This window comes from Falco punctatus (assembly GCF_963210335.1).
Source record: "Falco punctatus genome assembly, chromosome: 5".
NCBI classification, from domain to species: Eukaryota; Metazoa; Chordata; class Aves; order Falconiformes; family Falconidae; genus Falco; species Falco punctatus.
Window position 1 is genome coordinate 86,433,194 of NC_137584.1, and position 23,896 is coordinate 86,457,089.

A 23,896-nucleotide genomic window follows, 5' to 3' on the forward strand; every position below is an offset into this window, starting at 1 on the left:
ACACTTCTGTGATTTAAAATAATGTGCAGACTTTATTCGTTAATTTTTTCCTCTCTTCTTTATGTTATTTTTGAGTGGGTAATTTGCCATTACAGAGCAAAATCTTTCTCCTGTGCCCTCTTATGCTACGCTATCTTATTTTCTTCTTCTGCCTGGAAGGCACTGTGTACGCCGGCCCCGTTTAATATAGGGTTAATGTTGGAGCCTCCCTGTTGCAGAACGTACCTCTCTGAGCAGTTGCCCTGGTGTCATACCCGGCCCCAGCATGAAGCCAAAAAACCTGTTGAAAGAGGTGGAGGAAAGTGCCTTGGGTTCACCACGCCGGGTCCTACAGGCATCCCCCTCTCCTAGCACTGCGCCCACATTCCCCCCTAGATCTTCCTTCCATCTTCACTCAAAAACTGCTAAAAAAAAATAAATAAAGACAACAAAAGCCAGTGCCTTAGCACCTCAAGGAGGAGAAACCTGGCAGGGGCTCTCAGAAGCTGTATGGCTCCAGAGGTGAAAGCAGGAGGTATGAAACCCACTGCCTGGCTTCACTGTGCAGGGAAGTGGGACTGATGGATCTGTACGGGGCAGAGATGAAGGGGTACGCAGTCGATGTGATGCTGACAGCTGAGCAGAAGTTGTACCGTGGTGGGGCTTGTGCAGACATTTCCTCCTGGATGACCAGGGGGAATGTCCAGCCGCCACCCTGTCGGGCAGCAGCAGTCATTCAGGCACAGCCTGCGCTCCCATGGCATTTCATTTGCTTTGGAAGCTTCTCTCTGCCCTGGCACTTTTTCAGTCATCATCAATCACTAACGCTTCTGCATGCCGTCTCCGGATTTTACGAAGATGGGTCCACAATCCCCCCACTGTGCCCCCAGCTGCAGCCACCCACAGGGGTGAGCCCACACAGAGCCAGCACGGCTGGCGGTGGTCATGGGGGCTAGGGAAGGCAAGCGCAGGAGGAGGAAGATGAAGAGCAACACTGTGACCCCAACTTGACCATTCACACAGACTCAGGAGGTGACTCTAGCTTCTTCTAGAGTGCATGTGCAGAGCTAAAAGCTCTGAAGGTTCACACAGACTTGACGGGAAGGAAAATTTGAATTTTTCTAAACACAAAGTCCCTCCAAAAAGAGTCCGCGCTGGAACTTGGGCAGCTGAGTCTTACACAAAGTGAAGAGCCAGCATTCAGGTTTTCTTTCTGCTCTTCTATGCGCCCCAGGAAAAACAGGTACAAATCAACTGCAGGGTCCCACTACCAGTACTACCAGTGTTGCATCCTGGAGGTCGCTCCTCAGAGTCCACACAAAAGGTAAGCAGGGCTCTTGGCGAAGCCACCGCTTAGGAGGTTCTAGTACCAAAGTGAGTCTGTGAACTTTTGTTTCAGAGGCCACCGTGCTAAACTGGGTGCCCAGCAAGGTTAGGAGAGAGGAGCCTGCGAGGAGCCTTTTCTGGCGAGCTGCCGTGCCTGGGAAGCGGGGGCAGAAGGGCTGCGAGGGGGCACGCTCTCCGTGTCAGCGAGCGCCCTGCACCAAAGCAGGGAGCTCAAAAGATGCTCTCACCATCTCTCGCAGGCACCGAAGGCTATGCTTATACACATCAACCAATTTCTTTCCCTATACTGCCGAACTTCTAACCTTAGCTTCACCTCTGACTCCCATTCTCCTTTTCTTTCTCCTCAGCTCTTCTTTCCACATCCCTCCCTTACCTTTTACTCCCTCTTTTACTTTTCCTTCTTCGCCATACATCCCCAGGTGGGTGAGGGTGTCATTTGGCGTTTTTTTTCTTTCTTTGTTACAGGGAAACAAGGGGACTTCTGAGTTAGGAAGCCAGGATGTGGAGTTCTAATAGCAGCCTGACACCTATTTACCACCTGAAAAAAAAAAAAAAAAATCCACCTCCCCATCCATCTCCGCTTTCTCATCTGCAGAGTTGAGATGATAAATGCCAACTGCAAAGACAGTTGGCTGTAATAGTTAATGTTTGTGCAACACTTCACATGTCTAACCATTGTATCCCATCTCCACCACCAGGAACAGGCGGAGCTGCTGCCACTGCCACCCAGGCTGTCTCCGAGCGTGATGATTAATGAGCTCGCAGCCCTATTTTGCTGTTGAAGTTAATGTTGCTTCCTGAGGGCAACGCGCTTGATGAGAGAATTTGCAGCAGTCCATACGCTATATTGATTCAAAATGCCACTGTATGTCTTAATTAGCTTTTAACCATTAAAAAATGGGGCTGGAAATGAAAATGGCACATATGCTTATGCGGCACATGTCTGTACCAAAAACGTGAGCGTTAGGTCCAGTTACGGACCTGTGTGCTCATCCTCCACTGGCACTTAAACCCATCTTTGTGGCAGTTAATACATTTCCATGGCTTTTCTTTTTGTTAGCTTTATGCCAAATATCCACTTACATCTATTTTCAAGCCTTGAGGGATGTATTTTTTTCACCCACCCACGCTATCTTTTGAGAGTTATAACGTGCTAGAAAAGTTTAATTTTGCAGATTTGTGGTTTAGGAGCTAACGTGAAGGAAAGGGCTCCCTTGGGGCTGGGAAGAAAGCGGTGTGCTGGGATGAAAGGCTGCACCTTGACCCCTCCTTTGCACCACCAAAGGGTTTCATTGATAAGATGCTCAGTATTTCCTAACCCATATCGGATTTATCCTTCAGCATCTGCATAGCAAAGGGTTGGCTGAAGCTATCTCCTGATCAGGAACAAGTCATTCCTGAGAACGCCTGGAGGACAAGGCAGGGTATTTTATACTTTAAAGAGGATGAAAAGAGAATTACGGGCCATCTACCACACAAATACAGGAGCAAACAACTAAACATTTAAAAACCACCTGGAAGGCCACGAGCATCGGTCCAGGCTGATTTATCACGAATGGAGCATGTTAAACAAATCCAGATCCTCTCTGAGACAGGTCAAAAAGCCTGGAGAGAAGGGGAGGTAATCTATCCACACCTTGCCTTAGCCAGGCTGTTTACCTTGCCCTACCTAATGCTCTTGTTACTAAACCAGGGAACATGGCTAAGCCAAAACTAACCAGTTGTAGCAGGACGGGCTAAAAAGCCACCACACAGGGGATCATTACCAAAAAATTCCCTGCCAAACTGAAGGGTGACGCTGAGTCCAGTTCTCTAGGTAGCTGTCCTAGATTTGATACAACTCAATTTTTTTTTTTTGTTAACAATACAGATAAACAGATTAAAAGTATAACTCTTAAATCTGCAGATGACACCAGCTTGGAATGAGCTGCAAGTATACCAGAGGAAAGATTATAATTCGAAATGGTTCTGGCAGATTGGAAAATGGCCTGAAAGAGCTGGGTGCAAGTCAGAGAGGATGAAAGCAAAGTTTTCTGCTTTGGTAGGGATAAGAAAATGTGCAAGGGCAGGATCCACAGCCAGGGCATGGCCAAGAAGGATATGGACCAACTAGAAGAAGAAAACAATGAAACAAAATGTGAGAAACATGACCTACAAGGCACATGTAGGGCTGCTTAATTTAAAGAAGACCAGGCTGGATGAGGTATGATGGCTGACTGCCAGCGCATGAGCTATGCAGGTACAGAAGAACCAAACTCTTCTGCGTGGCCACTCCAGGTAGGACAATAAGTAACGGGCTTCTTATAGCACTTGCAAAACAATACCAGGAAAAGCCATATCTCTGGGAAGGCTAATGGAGCAGTGGGAAGGATTGCCTGGGTGGGCGGTGGGGTCTCCTTTACTGGAGATTTCCCAGAACAGGATGGACCAGCATTTCTCAGAAACAGCCCAGATACAGATGATCCTGACAGTGATCCAGGCAGGGAGATGAACTAAGTGATCGCTTGAAATTCATTCAATATTTTTTTTTTTTTTAAATTTCTATGTTACCCGTGGGAGGTACAGAACTACTTTGTGTCTCAGCTCCAGACCACTGAAACAGAAGTATCAAGGGCCAAATTAAACAAATCAATGAAAATGACTTGCATTGAGCTTGGCTGTCTCAAACTGGTTAATCACTTGGGGTTTGCAACTCATACAATTTATCATCTGTGCCTGCTTTATCACCAAAAGCAGATATTTGCCAATCACAGTGTGGAGGAAATCAGATATTGTCATGACTGAATGCTCTTAAATGCATTTAAAGCTTTACAGACTAGTTAGACATAATGTATATTTTAAATTCTTGAAACCAGCAAAAGATCAGATTGAGGAAGGAGAGAAAGATGGTAGAACAGTGACACTGTGCAAGTTAGTTTAAATAAAGAATCTTATCAAATCCACTGACTACTTGTTCACATCTGTCCAAATATAACTTCTGCCATATGTCCTACTATATAAGTCAGCTTGGAGGCAGGACACTTCCCTAAGCAGCAATTCACTTCCTGAGTCTGCTCTATCTTCTGGAGAATGGGGCGGGGGGAGGGGGGGGGTGGGGATGATACATCACAGAAAAATCTGAGAAACAAAAAACAAAATAACCTTCTAAAAGCCTCTGGGAAATAACAATCCTTTCTCTACCCTAACAGTTTGCGTAGCTGAATCTTTTGTCTTCTTGTGCATTAGGAAGAGCAATCAAGGAGGTGCTGTTCTTACCACCAGCTGCCTCTGAGGAAACCCGGTGCCTGGTTTTATTTCACCTTTTTCAGTTTGCCAAAGTGGTAAATAACACCTCGCCAGTCACCCCAGCGACCATCCTCCCATCATGGAAACACAGCTCATGGCTTCAACCTCTCTGAGGTTCCGAAGTCAGACTCCCAGCTAGGGCCAGTCCATCGCTCCACCAGTTTGGGGTCTGCAGGGGCTCTAGTGACACCCAGGCAGCACCCAGAGGGTGCACCCCAAGGGGACACCCAGCCCTGCCCAGCCGAGATGCTTCCCAATGGGAGCCTTCAGCCGGTAGCTCCGGATCAAAATATCGGCATCAAAATCCCATTTCAGATACCAGAAAACTCCTTATGGCTCTAAGAGTTTAATTTTCATTTAAACATCAATAAATAGAGGCATAAAGGTTTAAGATGAATTATGTAAGCCCTTTAGCCATAGCCATTACATTCTGCCACAAAAATGAGCTGCTGTTCTCACTTTGTTTTATGGGCTTACTGTAGCCTGTTGTTATTGTAGCTGCCAAATAAAAACCAGCAAACCATGCAAATGAAAATATAATATTTTATGCTTTCATAGTCAGGATAAACCAGCATGTGCAGTTTTAGACAAGGGTGGTGGGGTGGTTTTTTTTTTTTTTTGCAGTCTGTAGTGTTACGCCCCTGCCCTGGGAGCCCCTACGAGCGGAGAGCAGCAGCGGCTCCTCGGTGGAGACTCCTCGGTCAGCTGCTCTTCTGTCTCCAACCGCAGCACCACCACAAGGTCACAGGCAAGGGAACACACGCCAGCTTCCTGACGGTACAAAGAAAGGGTGGATTACAGGTCCTTTCACAACACTGGAAAGTCCCCTTGCTTTAAAAATAATCAGTTTTTTTTCAACTCTAACTTCTCCCAAGCCCCCTCATTCCCTGATGGGAGCACACACCCCACCAATTTGCTCTGAGCCACGTGTTTCCTGAGGGTCTGTCACGCAGAAAACACACCAAGAGAGAAAGCCACACGAAGTAATCATGGCAGGGAATCGCCGAAGCCAAGTGGTAAAAGCGCATGACTGCGCACAAGAAATACCTGGGACAAAATATGCACCAGTACTCAGAGAGGGGGAAAAAGAAGAGCAAGAGGGAACCAAGTCACGGACGGAGTCTTATTCATGCAGTGTAAAAACCAAGGCTGTTAGCATGAGTTAATGCACTTTCAAGCTAATTACAGCAGAGCATAGCAACTACGTTAACAGCAGAACACTGGAAATATGAGCAATGGACGAACATGTCACATCTAGTCCATAACTTTTCTACCCAGAACTGAGATTCAAAGATTGTCTCCTTCACCTTTGCAACATCTTGTCTCTTTCTTTTGTCTGTCTCGGTTTATTTTCATAGTCACATTCACTGGTGATAACATTTTATATTTTGTGCTTCCTAGTGGGAGCTATGCTGGATGCTGACACCCACTCTTGTGCAGAGATTTTTGCATATTTTTTTTCTCTCTTCCACCCGTTTTACACAAGATGGTAACATATGGCCTTGGGTGATTAAATGATTTAGTGAATGAACTGAGCAGAAAAAGCAGGCTGATTGGAAGAAGACAGCTTCTGTTTAGGCATAAATGTCTTTGTAATCTGTAATGATAGGAAAGAAATTACAGAAAAAGCATAAGACAATTTAATTGGGTTTTGGTAAATATTGTATTTTTCAGGTCTGCTTTAAATATAGTGAATTAATAGTATAGCGGCTATTACTTATTTTGCTTCTGTAGCATGTCCTTGTGGAAGGGGCACCCCTCAAATGTACACAGATGCGTACACCCACACAAGCATATAAAGAGAGAAAAAATCAGCAAACGATTTTGTAAAACTAAGTTGGCATTTTATTTATTAACTTCTGAACAAGGCAATCCTATAGAACCTGGTGTTGGCCACCATGCCAGTTGAAAAAGCTTCACACCTTCGAGTTTTCTCAGAACAACTCTGACGACAACACCCAGTCACAGCTACGCAACCTCAGCAGGAATCGCAGAAGGTTTTGTGGAAGATACCTAGATACCTCCTGGACATCCCACCCAGTGCACCTCTGCCACTGCAGGGGCTCGGGGCACAAATCAGCAACCACTCCTGCTCCCTTCCATCCAGGGCATCATCATTTGTGCCTCTGGTCTTTTCGAACTCTAGGTTTTGCATTTGTTATATCTGTTTGGGGAAATACTTGTGTGTTCTCAGGAGTGTGCGGCGGCGCATGGTGTAGGTCTGTCCTGGACCAAGCATCTGCTCGTGGTTGGCCAGGGCTGTGGGAGACTGCACTCCAGCAGCCAGGTGCTCCTAGGCTGGAAATCTGAAGCCAACTCCTTTGTATCCGAAACAAGCTGCCTTTTGAGGGAGAACATTCTTATTCTGGTTCCAGTGATGGTGTGCATATCATTAGTACCTAACAAACAACTCCAACTCAATTCCAGTTCACGTCTCCACCCATGAGGCTAATTCCATTCTTTATGATCAAATTTTTACGCAGAGCCTTGAAATTGTTTTGGGACATCACAAAGAAGCCACTGATCTCGGTAATTACCCCCGTGTGAAGCAGAAGCTGTAGCTTAAAGCTAAGTAAATCTACGCTCCAGAAAAGGACAGCTGGACCTAAAGAAAGTGTACCATCAGTGGTGCCCGTCCTCAGCTTGCGGCGTGAAAGCTAGCGGCCACCTCGGTGATAAATCTCGGTGCCCGGTGCTCCTTCTTTGCGTGACAGTATTTGAGGGGAGCAAGATAATTTTGGCCCACGTGCTAAGAAAAACTCTTAGCTGAGCACATCCCGGTGGCTCACCCAGCATAGCTAGGGCCGGTAAGAATTACTGATCCAGTCAGGCTCTGGCACAAGAAGATGCACATTTAGCCAATTCATGCAAAGACTGTATTATATTACCTTGGCACTTCCTCAGCACTGGTTCTCCAGAGAGAAAACTCAGTTCCACGGTGACATCAGCTGAACTTTAAGTGTGATGGCAGCTCCAAAACTACTTAACTTTTAATTTTTCTGAAAACCAGACTGCCATTAATTAAGTTTCACTACAATTACAAAGGATACATATATTTAAAAAAAAATAATAAATCAAGAACGCCACGATCACAAGTCTTAATTTTCACTTTTCTGGGATTCATAACCCTGGAGATACTTGCTGCTACACCTCCAGTCCTGTCAGTCAAAGCATTCTGGGAGAGTTTTAATTTACCAAGGAGGGGTACCCACTTCCCATTATCCTAGCGATGAAAACAGCAGTCACGCATATGGGTGACGGTATCTGGTCCAAAAGAACCTGTAGAGCATAAACCTGGGATAATTGACTACAGATGAGCAGTTTTTGCAGTCTGTTTCTTTTTTTTTTCCATGGAGAACAAAATGGATGGTATGTACGGTAATTAGCACAGCACAGCTCTACAATTTGAAGGGAATGTAGAAAATTGTGTTATAGCAGGTGTAAAAAAGAAATATTAAGGGCCAAATTTGCAGCTGGTTCCACAGCGTAGCTGTGTTGTGTTAACATCTAAATCTATGGCTCTGGACCCGAACATCATGCAGGCACCTTTGACCTTTGTCGGCGCAGGTTCTTCTGCTGGACCATCCCCAAGAAGAGTTTCCAAGAGCCCATAGCATCACTCAAGCTCCAGAAACAAATGCAACGAAGACATTTTGAGGCTTGCAGGCAAAGCTGGCATCTGCAAAGCAGCTTGCCACTTATTAATCAATCTTGAGCAGCAACAAACAATACTGGGAAATTCACCACACAAACCATTTTAGAAGAGACGCCAGGAAACCTCGATGTTCTCAGATCAGAGGCGAGCAGGGGGTGGGGGGGGGCTCTACCAGAGCTGCAGGCACTCCTGTAGCACCACATTGCAACGTCAGCACTGGTTATGAGCCAAAGGCCTTCAGGCTTGCTTGTTGCCTGGAGGATATAAATGAAAGTCAGCAGGTGCAAAGGTGCAAGAAGTGCAAATTGCATCATGTCTTTCTAAACCGTGTTTGTGCAGTAAATGAGACTCATTTCTTTCCACACTATATCAAGAACATTTTTATTTTCTTTGGCTTATGGATGTTCTTAGTTCAACTTGCGTGTGTGTTCTCTACGGTACCTTGGGATGCCTGAGGTGATTTATAAATATGTGGCGAGACCAGGTGTGTTGCCAGATGTTTCTGTCCCTTTACAACAAGCCTTCACCATCCCTTCCAACGGAACACCCGTCTCATATTATTTTTTCTAATAGAGGATCAACTGGACCACAGGGTATTTGTGAGTTTTCCCTCTATAGGGTTTCTTCCTAATTCACTTTTCTATCATCTTGTTTCCATATTTAAAATAATGCTAAGTCTTTAAACCTCTCTAAGTACTCCTTAAAAAAATCAGAGTTCCTTTCACATAGAGAAAATCGCAGACAAACGTCAACAGTTCCAGGTTTAAATCAATGAAGTCTGACTCACTGCCAAAAAAGATTTTTAATCTTAAAGTGTTACCTACACTCACTTTTTTTTTTTCCCCTGCTTCACTCCATCTCCTATTTAGAAACAGTAAAAAGTTGTTTTATTATAATAGCTGTATAAATGGTAATTGCGGATCATTCTCTTAAATATCACGGTAGTAAGGAATAACCTGTAGCCCCGAGGGCGAAGCAGTCTGAAGAGGCAAAAAGGACAAAGTGATTCACCCAAGGTCATATAGTCAAACAATAGAATGGAAAAGAAAATACAACCTGATCTAATTAGGAGCCAGCACTGTAAATACTAGGTGAGGGGCAGTAAGATTTTTCTCAATACATCTTAAAATATTAGGAGGTAAGTTCGCATGTATGAGGAAGAATTAGAAGTGAACAGAATGTATAAAGAGTGAAATTTTATTTTAGGATTATTTTTAAATTGTGGGTCCTGTAAAAGTCTGTAAGGATCTAAGAAAGTCCATTTGCGAAATGTTCTCTTTCTCAAATAAATTCTTTGAATTTTTTCACATTAAGCAGCCTCAGTTTCCCCAGAGTTCTGTACCATGGGAATGACTAAACTGCCTCCCTCGGTAAAGCTGCACTTGCCTAAGTTAAGTATTCACAAAGTGAGGTCTTACTAACCGACCCTGAGCAGTTGGTGAGATGGCTTATACTAGGAAGCATGAGGCAGGATGCAGTTTAAAGATCTTGGACAACACAGTTAATGTAATCATTTCAGGCATGTTCACTGACAGTTCAAATATATATATCTGCGTAAGTTATTTGTATGTTTTTAGATTAAAAAAAAAACTTTAGAATTACTATCAACAGTACTTCCTATTAAAATACTTTCAACATTTATTTTTACAATACAAAGAAAAAGCCGTGCAGTAGTTATAGGGAAGACGTTCAAGAAATGATGGGCAACAGGGAATAGAGCACTGATTTTTCTTAGATGAAGTGATTATTAGCCCTGAGAAGACAATCAGGAAATATGAAGAGTCAGCATCTTAGCTGCTGTATCTTGAAGACAAGGACAAAACCCCATCGAGTTCCAGGTATAATGGAATATGGAACATGATGCCAATGGAAAAAAAAAAAAAAAAAAAAAAAAAACCACAAACCACCAAACCTTAAAGATGGAATTGTATCAGTACCTAAAACGGATTGAAACACTGTGATGCTAATAATTAAAAAATCCCACACTGGGTCCACATGAGCAATCAGTTCACCAAAGGAGAGAGAGAAAAGGAGTTTCTTTTGTACATATATATATATATTTATTTTTTTATATATATATATGGATGTAACACTTGAAGCATATGGACACCTAGATGCTAGCTGCTGTGTGATATACATAGCAGTGCTGTCAAATAAATTAGGCACAGCTAGAATTCAGTATGCTTCTTTGTAACGGTTTCATATTGCTGAAGGAGACTAAGTACGTGTCTTCATCTTTTCTATCTACTCAGCCAATTTTGGTTATTAATGCGCAACAGAGTTCTTTTTCTTTAAACTCTGAGACTCTGTTGGTGAGCCTTGTTTTCTTTGAAATACTTCCCTGTGTTAACTGTTTACCTGAAACTGAAGGGGAGATGGGGAAATACCCAACTCCTCGGATTAGTCTTTTCCTGAGGAAGAACTTAGCTCTTCAAAGCCGGCCTCCACTGCCCTATCCTAACGCACCATTAAGCTGTGGTATTCCCCAAAGCGGCTCTTCTGTCCTCAATCTGCCCATGAACCACCACAAGGCCCTCCAGAGCTCCTTTTCTCCCCAGGTACCATTCTTCCTACCACTGCCCAAGGAGCGGGCAGGCATGGGCACATCCCAAACGGCAGCAACCTGCTGCCGTTGCTCTTCGCAACCTGCCCTGCCATGGTGGGAAGAACAATGATTACTGAGAGAAACCCAACACTAGAGGTAGAAACTTTAGCCCAGGGCAGAGCAATTCATTAAGAGAGGAGCCAAAGCACACTCCCATTGCACTCTTGTTATGAATTCCTAACTGGCCTGTGCCAGCCACAGAGAAGCTAGGATATAAACCAAGGCATTAAAAAGGCAAATATTTATTCATGCCCATGAAGTGCCCCAGCCAAACTGAGTATAACCCAGGGATTTTTCTTTAGGGGTTTTGTACAAGAGCATGATATGTATCACCTAATTACCTACTAATGCATACTTCTAACTATCCAATCACGAACACTGTAGGGCAAAGCAACTGTAGTTTTGTATGTCTTGCAGCAGCAGCATCCATCAGCATCCTTGCGGTTTATCTGTTGATCCAGATATTTCTGTCACCAACTTCTGAAAAGTTATCAGGCATCAGCAACTTGTTTCTCTTAGATATGGATCCCTCAGTGCATTTTGTGAAAAGTTTCCTTACCTCAGACAATCCCTTGTTCTTCTTAGAAGGGGCAGGCAATGGATCTTGGGTCTTGAGATAGTAACACAGCAATTATATGCTAATAATATTCTTGGCTCTTAATGACTGCACTATCTCAGTAATTACATCACCCTCTCCATCCTCAACAGCCCTGTGGTAGCACAGGGAGCGTGATGGCCAGGTGGTAGGCCTGCCTGCTGCCCAACACATGTGGGTGGCAGCTGCAAGAAAAACCTTCGCAAAGCGGGACAGGACAGGGCTGGGCAGCTTCCTGAGGGTAGGCATGCCAGCCTGGCCACCAAGGCCCCCCCAGCCCGGCTGGGCACGAACCACGCAAACCCGCTGTGCATGGCCTCCAGGCAAAGGCAGCCCCACCGCCAGGGTGGCCAGTCAGGGGTGCAGGAGCACACCAGAGGTGGCCGGCCTCACCCCCTCAGGGACAGCAGCCCAGCCTGGCCTGCCACACCAGGACACGGCCTCAGGGCCGGGACCTCAGCCGTGAAACCAGGACCTCAGCCTTGGAGCCAGGACCCTGGCTTCGCAGCTGGGACCTCGATCTCAGAGCGGGGACCTTAGCCACAGGGCTGGGACTCTGGCCTTGGAGCCGGGACCTTAGCCCCGGAGCTGGGACCCTGACCTCGGGGCTGGTACCTCAGCCTCGGAGCTGGGACCCTGACCTCAGGGCCAGGGCATAGCCTCAGGGCCAGACCCCGCCCTCGGCCGCACCTGCCGTCCCGCCATGCACCGCGCTAGCCCGCCCCCCCCCCCCCGCCTCAGCAACCGGCGAGAGGCTGCGGCCCGCGCGCGCCCTCAGGAGCGAAGCCCCGCCCCCGTCGGCCCCGCCCCAGCACTCGCCCCACCCGCCGGCCCCGCCCCCTCCCCGGGCTTGGCGGGGCCCCGCCCCCTTCCGCCACGGCTCCCCGCTGGGTCACGCCCCCTGCCTCGCCACGCAGCCGCGATTGGCGGCGCTGCCGGCCTTCCCGGGCCTCCCTCCTCCACTCAGCGCCCGGCGCGACCCGTCACTCATCGGCCAGGCGGCGCGGCGGTTGGCGGCGGCGGCGGCGGGGGCGGGCCGGGCTGTCACTCAGGGAGCGGAGTCCGAAGTGGGGAGCGGGGAGGGGGCGAACATCTGTCTGCCGCAGCCCGGGCCCGGCTGTGCCGCCGCCGCCGCCGCCGCCGTGCGTGCGCCCGCGCCGCGCCCGCCCGGCGCCCCCGCCCCGCCGTCCCCCCGGCCCCCGCCCCTCCCCCGCGCCCGGCCGCCCGGCCCCGGGCTCCGCGCCGTCTCCGGCCGTCGGTGCCATGGGGAGCCGCTGAGCGCGGGGCCCGCTTCGCTCCGCCGGCTGCCCCGCTCGCTCCTCAGCTGCCGGCAGGGGGGAGGCCGGGGGGGGGGCGGCGGCCAGCGGGCGGGCGGGGGGGGGGGGGGCGAGGCGCGATCCCGGAGCGGCAAGTGAGCGAAGAGAGGAGCCGGCGGGCGGCGGCGGCGGGAGCGCGGAGACTTCGGGCCGCCGCGGAGTGTGAGTCCCGCTGCCTCCACCCCCACACACCCGCCGCGCCGGGGCCGGGGCCGGGGCCGGGGCCGCGGGGCGGGCGGAGTTGGCGGCGGGTCCGGCGGGGGGTGGGCGCAGCCGGGCGGGGGGGCGGGGGCAGCGCTCCCGGGCGGCGGGACAGGCCGCCCCGGCGCCGCTCACGGTTACTTTTCTTTTGTTGCCGCCGTGACCCGTGGGGCGGCTTTTCCTGCGGGCCGAGCTGCCGCTTCCTTCCCCGCGGGGCGGCCGCGGCGGGGGGAGCCGCAGCCGGGCGGGAGCAGGCCCCCGGGCGGCCGAGCCCGGCCTGAGGTGCCGGAGGACGGAGGAGGGGGGCGGCGAAAAGTTGCCGCCGCCCGGTGGGGATGGGGGTGGCCGGGCCCGCCGGGAAGTTGCTGCGCGCCGCCGCCTCCCCCCGCCACGGCCCGGCCCCGGGCGGCTCGGTAGGGGCGGGCGGGGTGTGAGTGTCCCCCCGGGTGGGGGTGGGGGTCGGATCCCGGTTCGGTGCCCGCTGCCCGCCCGCCCAGCGGCGGGGCCGGCGGACCGGGGACCGGGGAGCGCGGTAGCTGCCAGCCCGAGCCCCCGCTGGCGGAGCGCGGTGTGAGCGGAGCGGCGCGGCTGCGGCAGTGCCCGGCCCGCACCGCCACCGGGCGCCAGGTCGGGCCCCCCGGGGCTGGGGCCGCCGGGCTGGGGGCGGCTGGAGGGGTCCCCCCGGCTGGGCTGTGCTGCCGGTGCAGAAAGCGCTCCTCCAACTTAAAAGCAGGAGTGTTGCTGCGGCTACGGTAGAGCCCCATATGTTTAGGATTTTCTTTTTTTTTTTTTTTTTTCTCCCTCCCCGTTAGAAAGTTTGCAAAAAAAAAAAAAAAAAGAGACTTTGAAGTATTTTGTTTATACTAACAGAAGAGAAAAGTTCTCCTAAGAAAAAGCTGGTGGCAGGAGTGTAGAGGAGTAGCATATGGCATTAAAAGGAGCACAGCTGGAGGTAGCATTTCCATCTGAACATGATGTCAGAGCAGCTGACAGCCTGCCATCCCTCAGCCTTTTATTCTAACACACAGACAGGGAGTTAGTGTGTGCAGATCTGTGTGTGGAGAAGGTATCTCATTCCTCTCTAACATCATCTCCACTTTGCATCTGTCTCTCCTAGTCTGCTTTTTTTCCACCGATCTAACAGACCTGGAGCCAGCAAGACTCAGAGGAAAGGACTTAATCAGGTTTATGTGTACTAAAGGTAGGAGTAGCAATAGATTAGATACAGCATATTTCTGTTTTGGTGTGTTGTTTATTGAATTTCAGGGGAAAAAAAATCACATTACTTTTCTAACCAAGTTTAGAGGTAATATATGAAATTGAGTATTAAAGAGATAAGTGGACTTGGTCAAAAGGCTTGGGCTGCAGTTGGAGAGTATCAGTTCTTGGGCACATTGTTAGCATTAACTTTAATGCATATCGTGAGAATGTCTTGGTTTGGAAGGAGGAGAAAGCAAGTTCATTCTTCATTTCTGAGACCAAAACTGCAATGGATTTAGTGGCAAGCCTAAAGAGAATTCTGCTTTGTGTTCTTGTACTGCATCTTTTAAATGACTTTACGGGGGTTTTTAGTGAAATATGCAAAAGTGTCCTTTTTTTCAAGAAAGGACCGTTCTGGCTGAAATGTGTTTGTGGGGAAGTCTTTCATTAAACTTCACGGTTAAATATCCAGCAGCTCAGAACCATAGTAGCATACAGCTGTAGTGCTTCTGAAAGATAGAAATCAGTTATGTGTTTAAAAACTTTTGTACCCGGGAGAATGGCTTGACTGGTTTCCTCTTTTCTTTCTCGTGTGCAGCATTTGAAATCTTTTATTTCAGCATAACAATAATTATTTGAAGGAGTTTTTGTATTTGCGACTAATTTAGAACTTGTAGATTTGAGCTGCCTGAATTGGCCAGACAGCTGTAATCGCACTCCTCTATTCTTAATCTCTTTATCTGGGCAGCAGCTGCCATATGGCCACAGTCAGCTGGATCAGATGTTTATAAGCTTCCTTCTTCGTCCCTCTCTGTCCTTTCAGCCTCCTAATTTGATCACAGCTACCTTGTGAGCTGCCCTCCAATCTTTATTTTTAGCCCTCTTAAGGATTAGGATTGATGTTGGCTGTGGGGCACTTAAAGTGATTGTATTGTAAATCTTCGTGCTTTACTCTAGCAATGGTATTTTACAGAATATAGTAGGGGTTGTGTTGTAAGTTTTAGTACATCTTGGTTTGCAAGGAATGAGGATTTTACGATAATATGTGCCAGCCTGGAGAGCCACGCTCTGCTTAAATGGTTTGGGAGACCATTGCTATCAATCACAGAAGAATAGATTAAGATAGGTTTTTGAGAGATTTTACTTTCCATTTGAGTTTTTTCTTCTCTACTTCTTTTTTAAGTTGTTTTTTTTTTCTTTGTCAACAAGGAAGGTGAATAGAAAAATACTTGGGTAAGAACAGTACTCAGGATACTGATTTTAAATATGCACACATGCACACACGCTCACGTTGAATGACTTTTTTTTTTTTTTTTTTTTTTTTAAGTTTGATACTGCAAACTCTGCCTGGTGTGGGAGGGGAGGGAAATTTCTGTCCTTCTGCACAGGGGAAGCAGTGCTTGTTGGCGTTTTGGTTGTTAGTTTTCTCTTGTAAATTCTGCATGTTGGCAAAAAATGCTCATGTTCTATTGTACAGTATGGGGAAGGTTTAGAACCTGCAACTGTACTTACTACAAGAAGAAAACCACGCAAACTAAATTTCTGGAAATCTTGATTTTGCTGTTGATATAAATTGACACTCGTAAATAATTTTTATACTTTATGAATGTTAGACCCTCAGATTTGGGTATATTAGCATTTCTTCATGCGCAAACCTCTCCTCTTACTACAATTTTACTTTGAAAAGAAGGTTGATGATGTGATTTATTTTTTTTTCTTTCTCCTCAGTGATCACTCAAACTCACTGTTAAAAAAAAAAAAAATTTTTTTTGGGGGGGGGGCGTCTGCCCTCCTAGGGACGCAATCTGGAGGAAGTTCCCTTAAAAAAAAAAAAAAAAAAACAAAACAAAAAAACTGTTGAACAGATTTTATGAACAGCAGTGATACTTGAAAAAAATTACAAGTGTACCTATGCACTTATTAGAACGGCTTATTTACCACGGAAAGGAAATCGTAACATCAGTGATTGATGGGGGAAAGAGTTGCCATCCTACATGCGTGTTAAATAATCTTTGCGTGGTGCCAGTACCAGCATTCTGGCACTGTAAGTACGAGGCTTTTAGAGTGGAATAACTTGGATTCGTAAGTTCTGTGATTCCGACCTACGTTTAATTTTTTAAAATCTCGTTGCTTATAGGTTATGAAGACAGTATGGAGTTTCCTGACCACAGCAGACATTTGCTACAGTGTCTGAGTGAGCAGAGACATCAGGGTTTTCTTTGTGATTGCACTGTTCTGGTAGGAGATGCCCAGTTCCGAGCGCACAGAGCTGTACTGGCTTCATGCAGCATGTATTTCCACCTCTTTTACAAGGACCAGCTGGACAAAAGGGACATTGTTCATCTGAACAGCGACATTGTTACAGCCCCAGCTTTCGCTCTCCTGCTTGAATTCATGTACGAAGGAAAGCTCCAGTTCAAAGACTTGCCCATTGAAGACGTGCTAGCAGCTGCCAGTTATCTCCACATGTATGACATTGTCAAAGTCTGCAAAAAGAAGCTGAAAGAAAAAGCAACCACGGAGGCAGACAGTACAAAAAAGGAGGAAGACGCCTCAAGTTGTTCAGACAAAGTGGAGAGCCTCTCCGACGGCAGCAGCCACATGCCAGGAGACTTGCCCAGCGATGAAGACGATGGAGAAGATGAAAAATTGAACATCCTGCCTAGCAAAAGGGACTTGGCGGCTGAGCCTGGGAACATGTGGATGAGATTGCCCTCAGACTCAGCAGGCATTCCCCAGACTGGCGGAGAGGCAGAGACGCACACAGCAGCAGCTGGAAAAACAGTAGCCAGCCCCTGCAGCTCAACAGAGTCTTTGTCCCAGAGGTCTGTCACCTCCGTGAGGGATTCAGCAGATGTTGACTGCGTGCTGGACCTGTCTGTCAAGTCCAGCCTTTCAGGAGTTGAAAATTTGAACAGTTCTTATTTCTCTTCGCAGGACATGCTTAGAAGCAGCCTGGTTCAGGTGAAGGTGGAGAAAGAGGCTTCCTGTGATGAGAGTGATGTTGGCACTAATGACTATGATATGGAACATAGCACTGTGAAAGAAAGTGTGAGCACTAATAACAGGGTACAGTACGAGCCGGCCCACCTGGCTCCGATGAGGGAAGATTCGGTCTTGAGGGAGCTAGATAGAGAGGACAAGGCAAGCGATGATGAAATGATAACTCCAGAGAACGAGCGAGTCCAGGTGGAAGGAAACATGGACAGCAGCTTGCTCCCTTACGTGTCAAACATACTTAGCCCTGCTGGCCAAATTTTCATGTGTCCTCTCTGCAACAAGGTCTTTCCTAGCCCCCACATCCTGCAGATCCATTTAAGCACGCACTTTCGAGAGCAGGACGGGATCCGCAGCAAGCCTGCTACCGATGTCAATGTCCCGACCTGCTCATTGTGTGGTAAGACTTTTTCTTGCATGTACACCTTGAAACGTCATGAGAGGACTCATTCAGGTGAAAAGCCCTACACTTGCACCCAGTGTGGGAAGAGCTTCCAGTACTCCCACAACCTGAGCCGCCACGCGGTGGTTCACACGCGGGAGAAGCCTCATGCTTGTAAGTGGTGTGAACGCAGGTTCACGCAGTCCGGAGACCTTTACAGACACATTCGGAAGTTTCACTGTGAGTTGGTGAACTCATTGTCTGTCAAAAGCGAAGCACTGAGCTTACCTACTGTCAGAGACTGGACCTTAGAAGATAGCTCACAAGAACTTTGGAAATAAAATTTTTATATATATAAATAATATATATATAAATCTATATAGTTGTGGTACAGTCTAAAAGCAATCTTGTTTCCTTGAACTGAAAGTTTGGCTATTAGCTTGTTTTTGCACTTTAAGGCAGCATGAATATTTCACTAATTTAGCACTCCGATAAAAAATGAACTGTAGAGGTAATCCGACAAAGTAACAAATTACGGAGCGTTTTTTTTCCCCCTTTTTGGAATAGAAGCCAGCGGATACTTTACTTCTAAGGAATCTCCAATTCAAAAAATTTGGACGTGGCTTGATTTTCCCCAAAACACTGCGTTCTTTTAAGCTCTCGATCTGTTTCCTCTTAAAATCTGAATGTAGAAATCCTCTCCCAATTTTGTCAGTTCCTTTACATTTCTATAATTGCATGAGTCCTTTCTAGCTGTTGGAAACCTGAATGCTTTTAGACCCAAATGGAAAATTTCTGAAATGCTGGATTATCTATTTTTAAACAAGCGTTTGACTTAAAACTTATTATGGCAACTTCTGGATTTCTGACAGTTCCCACTGGAAAAAAAACACAAAAAAACACAAAACAAAAAACAACACAAAAACATAAAACAAAAACCCTGAGAGTACACTGGGATCACTGGGACTCTGTCTTACGTGAAGGTTTGCTTGGGATGAAAAAGGATATTGCAGCTTCAGCAGTGATGAACTGTGTGTTTAAAAAATGTGAATTACTGTTATTGTATACTGTAATTGATTACATGGGCCGGGGGGAGGTATCAAAGAACTTGGCAGGTTGTGTTGATGCTCTTAGTTGAGTCTTGAAAAGTAAATATTAACGCTACAGAAATGCATGATTTTCAGTATATTTTTGTCTTTGTTTGCATTGTATAACTTTAACGAGTGAGTTGAAAATTATTTAATTTCCTTAGGAAAAAAACCCGACACCGTTGAAAATGCCAGTGTTACGAAGAAGAGAAATGCACTGTTTTTATTTTATCTAATTTAAATTTACTTTCCCACTGTCTTTAAGTTGAGAAGAACTTAAGCTACGAGTCGCCGATTTAGCTACGTTAACAAGGAAAAAAAAAAAAAAAAAAAAGAATGTTTACAACCAGGCTTCGAGATTTGCATGTGCGGTGTGCATTTACTAACCCCAGACCCCTTCTAATTGCACAGACCCCACGCCAGCTCCAACTGAGGTGCGTCCATTTCCCCAGATGAGCATTTGTAGGATTCCTGCTGCACCACTCCACCACAATAGGTCGTTCTTTTTTTTCCCCCCCGTTGAAAAGAGGCTGTGGACTGAAAAAAAAAAAAAAAAGGAAAAAAAAGCCCGGGGCTGAAAGGCCTGGGAAGGCCTGAGTGGCAGGGGGGCCGGGGGAGGGCAGGGGGAGGACTATGCGTATCCAAGCAGCAGAGACTGCAGCCTGACGTGTGGTTTTAATGACCAACACGCAGGTCAAAAGCATTTTGCACAGTGTTTGTTTTCCTGTCTTGCACTTACAAATAAGGTCTATGGGAGTAGCATGGAAAACGTTTGCTGTTTTTTCCTTTTTTTTTTTTTTTCCCTTTTTTTTTTTTTTCTCTCTGCTTTTGTTTAAAATTTGATCGCCTTAACTACTGTAAACATAGCCTATTTTTGTGCTTAAGATACTGAATGGAAAACTCCATTGTGTATTGCTGGACTGTTTTGGAAATATTTGGTCAAATGTGTGTTAATTTGGCTGTAATGGCATTTAAAACAAAAAAAAAAAAAAGCTGTGAAAATGGCCTTGGAGCGTTATCTTTAGTTACTTGAATAGTTTCTAGGTTTTAAAACTACATTCTTTTCTTAAGTTAGAGAAGACAATCAGTGTCTGAGGAAAATGGACTTTCTCTTGGATTTTTTTGTGGTCCTCGTGAGTGATTGCTTTTTTCCTTTCCTTAGTTTCACATTCTTCTTTTGTTCTAAAACTTAGACTGACATCTAGCTTTGACAATCATAGTATGTTTTATTTTCCTGAGGGGGGAATAACTTATAATGCTGTTTAGTTTTGTACTATTGGTGTGTTGGTGAATTTTTAAACTGTGTGCTAACTGCAATAAATTATATGAACTGAGAAATCAATTCCCTTGTCTTTTTTCCCTCTTTTAAATTATAGTTACGGAGTATTTTTTATAATGTGTAACTTTATTACTTTTGTACAGACTTCTATTGCTAACTGTGTATGGAATATGTTTTCAGTATGCTTTTGAGCACTTTGTTGCTAACGTACATATTTACATCTCACTTAACATTTAAAAAAATTAAATGCTTGTGTTTTGAAAGCATTTCTGGTGTGTAGCTCTCGATCATTCTGTAGAGGTATTTTTTTATTATTATTTTTTTTCTTCCCCAAAGACTTTTGCAGAAGCGGTCTATTAAATTCCTGAAATGTTGCTGCCATGCAAATATCTGTGCAGACGCCCAGTTCCTTTTCTAATTTCACCCCAAGGAGCTCTCCCAGGCTCGCTCTTTTGTATTCAGTCTCTTATCAGAACAGTAGGGCAGAAGGCAACAACTTAATCTGAAGCGCTGGCTGGGTACTGACTGCCCGTCAACGTTAAGGTAGGCAGTCAAAATGTCCAAAAGACCGGTAATACATCCAAACTGTCTGGACTACAGAGGAAAATGGAAATAATTCTGAGTCCATTTGGGGATTTCTCTTACGGACTAAACGTTTCTTAAAAAAAAAAAAAAAAAAAAAAAAATTAAGCTTAGCGAGACCTTTGAAAAAGACCTGCTTTAGATGCTTGTTGCAGGATATACCCAGAATTCTTGTTTGAGGCCGTTCCATCCTCGGAATGAGACCAGCACTGCAGAGCCCGATGGGAATACGAAAGTAGAACTAAATTAGATGTCTGGAACAGAGACAGCAGGACCAATCTGAAGGGGAAAAAAATACCTGAATTTAAACATTTCATTACATTTGTCATCTGCCTAGGTACAGCTGAAGTTGTGCCTTGACCAAGTGAATCTCGACGCCTAATGCTATTCTGCTTGTCTTCCTGCATCTACGGTAATTTGTACCTAGCCAAAATGATCTTTTTCACTGTTTTTATAACTATTTTCAACCATCACTTGCTGTGTTTGGGGGTATTTTTTTGAGTTACTACAGCTATTTTGAAAACATTTCCTTTTGTCAATGTTAGCGTCTTCGGCCGCATAGGTTTCTCTTTTTCTAGAAGCAGCCCTTTCCTCTAGGCTTTCATACGGTGGAGTGTTATGTGTAGTTAAGGCACTTTAAAGTATCGTCAAGACTGGAAAATGGCTAATACTGCAGTTCCAAAATCCATGCAGCTGATGAGCTGTGGATGTGGCTCTAGGCACATTCACCATTTGTTCCCCAGCGTTAAGATTTCCAAGAATTGTAGCTTCCCGAATGAAACTAGACTTAGAAGAAGGCCCTTCTTCAGAAGGGTAACAGGGAACACAACTTAGCCATTAACGACAAAATAGTACAAAATAGCCTTTATACTTTAATCCGGATGGTTTATACATGTGCAGCACACGCTTGTGGCTATCGGAGTGTTTCTGCAATGGAAAGACGAAACGTGCTCCTGTGTTGCTTCTCTCCACAAGCTTTAACGTACTGACTTACCTGAGTAGTCGTAACATTTTGATCTTTCCTTTTTTTATTTTTTATTTTCTTAATACCGTCCCTAGATAACAAAGCACGAGAGAAAATTTTCTTTGCCTTGAGGGTACGTGGTGACACAATCCTCACCGTTCGTGTTGCCATGATGGTCAAAGGCAAATTGCAGGGATGGGAACTGCACTCTGAACTTCACAGGTTCGGGAGGGTTTCCCTGACCACTGATAGCCATCGCTTTTTAACTGTGAGTACTTCTAGGCCAGGGCTCACAGGGAACATGCTAAATACTGTCATTCGGCTGTTTTTTTAACCACTGTGATAGCTTAATATTCCTTATTTACGAATTATTCCTCTAAACTCAAGCTTAGGGGTTTGGTGTGACAGAGGCTTTTGAGTCAGGTGTAGCATTCTATAGACACCTACTCACTGAGACCTGCGCGTGTTTTAGGTGCAATTTGAAGAAGAACTTGGTAGGAGTTTAAAACAAAAATTTCTGGCTAAGGAAGGGAAGGGATCCTCATCACTCCTCCTGGCTCTTCTGCGTGAGGGTAAAAGCGGGTACCAAACAGTCCCAGACACTTCTGCTGAGCCTAAGCGAAACCCGCATATCCCTTGAAAACCTGTGTCGCCTTGTCAGAAGCCTAAATAAAATTTTAAAATTAATTTGTGAAGGGACAGATTCCCCGTGCCACCTCACCCCAGTGGCCATGCTGGCTCACCTGCTCGGGAAGGACATCAGGACATCACCCTCCCCGCAGCCGCATACCCTCTGCTGTCCTTCTGCGGATAACGGATCAAGGGATTTGTCAGCGGCGGACTGACTCCCTCCCCTCCTAATTAATTCTACAAAAAATGAAGTGTTCTAACTTTTTAATGGGCTCCTAACATACAACTTTGAAAATCTGTTTTCCCACCCTACTTTCAAAATTGAAACCCTGCACTCCCCTTTTTATGGTCAATGATGCTGCAGCCATTTGTAGCTGGGGAAAAACTTACAAGGGGGGGAAATTTTTACCTGCTCCCTCCCCTCACTTTGAAACAATGCAAATTCCTTCAGGACAAAGGCGAAATATGTTTCGAGTCTGAAAAAATCCCCTAAAATTAGAAAACTGATTCTAAAATATTGTCATGTAGTCATCTGTAGCAAGGTTCTCAAACTTATACATTATTAACGCTATTTGTCCGTGTGATTTCGAAACTGAAATACTTCCAGGGAGTATGGTCTTTTATTAAACAAATCCAACCAAAGCATTAAGGTGTTGTTTTTGGCTTTTTTTTAGTGGGAGGGTAAATGTGAATTTTAACAGAACAATCTGGTATTTTTAAAGGGAGGAAAAAGTGATGCAAAAATCTTCTGGGGTCTTTCAACATATTCCAGTGCAGGAGCCCTTGCTTAATTTTTGCTGCACTTTGCTCTTATTTTAATCATGTCATTAAATACAGTGAGTTTGGTAATAAAAAATATTTCCTAGATGGTGTGAATTTCCTATTTGTGTGAATGCTTTTGGGCAGAAGGTGGAAATGTTCCCTTTTGCTGGTGAACGAAGACAGTCACAGCAAGGAGAGCCCTGCTTATTAAAACCCACAGTCAGCAGTTCCTGCTAGTGTGATAAAATTCAGCTAAACCTTTTAATGTATCTTACCGATGAGTGATTATGTCCTTTTCGGAAAGATTATCCATTTTAGTCTCATAGGCTCAAAAAGCAGCATTAATTTGAACCGATTGTCACATCGAGATGCTCTCGGTGCAAATAGCATGCTGCTTACCCTACTCTGCCGGAGCAGGAGAGGGGTGAGCCTCCTGCACAGCCAGGCACGCCGCAGCCAGCGGGGCTACGGGCTTCGCTGTAGCAGCGACAGCAAACTCCACAGAGGGTTCCAGTGGCAGAGATGTTAGCCAAAAAAAAAAAAAAAAAAAGTTGGGTTTGCTTTTTTTTTTTTTTTCCCCCAAAAAGAATCCACGTTTGACCCTGAGTATTTCTCTTACATTGGAATTCCTTGCGTTGGTTCCTATTTCAGGTGAAAAGAACTTGCCTGGGCTGTCTGCTTATTAACCTCTGGGTCCATTTTGCTCTAATTTAGTTTTCTTTCCCTTTTTTTCCTTAGAAGACAGTCTCACCAGCCTCTTTGCCTGGAACATACACAGTTGTCACTCTCAATAACTCCTCACCATTAACCATTCGGAGTGGGGGGGCCACGAGCGCTCGCCCCTGTGTGAAGCCACTGCCCTGGCCGGGGCAGCCCTTGTGCCACCCCTGTCACCCTGGGGCCAAATTTTCTTTCCTTTCTGAGATTTTACAGCCTGGCTCTGACAAGCTGGTGCTTGGGGCGACAGGGGAGAACGTATGCAGCCTAGCCTTGGAGCTGAAATTTCCATGTGACTGGGGATTTGGGGGA

The 23,896-nt window shown here is 45.9% G+C and overlaps 1 protein-coding gene across 4 annotated transcripts; it reads left to right on the forward strand.

The window, feature by feature from the left end:
* The first annotated feature begins 12,288 nt into the window (after positions 1-12,288).
* On the forward strand, positions 12,289-18,987 carry ZBTB18 (zinc finger and BTB domain containing 18). Of its 4 annotated transcripts, XM_080390468.1 has the most exons (4): positions 12,289-12,944; positions 14,101-14,184; positions 16,321-17,008; positions 17,121-17,303. In XM_080390468.1, exons 2-4 carry the CDS (start codon positions 14,172-14,174, stop codon positions 17,149-17,151), a joined length of 732 nt encoding a protein of 243 aa, XP_080246594.1. In that variant the 5' UTR covers positions 12,289-12,944; positions 14,101-14,171; the 3' UTR covers positions 17,152-17,303. The 4 variants fall into 4 exon arrangements, with proteins under 4 accessions (XP_080246594.1, XP_080246591.1, XP_080246592.1 ...); XM_080390465.1 differs by having other exon boundaries at positions 12,315-12,944; positions 16,321-18,987; XM_080390466.1 differs by lacking the exon at positions 14,101-14,184 and having other exon boundaries at positions 12,316-12,944; positions 16,321-18,987.
* Positions 18,988-23,896: the final 4,909 nt, after the last annotated feature.

Coding starts and splice junctions, on each gene's coding strand:
- ZBTB18 (XM_080390467.1), top strand. CDS start 16,095: ATGCACTTATTAGAACGGCTTATTTACCACGGAAAGGAAATCGTAACA. Junction 16,228..16,320: donor AGTACCAGCATTCTGGCACT/GTAAGTACGAGG, acceptor CGTTGCTTATAG/GTTATGAAGACAGTATGGAG.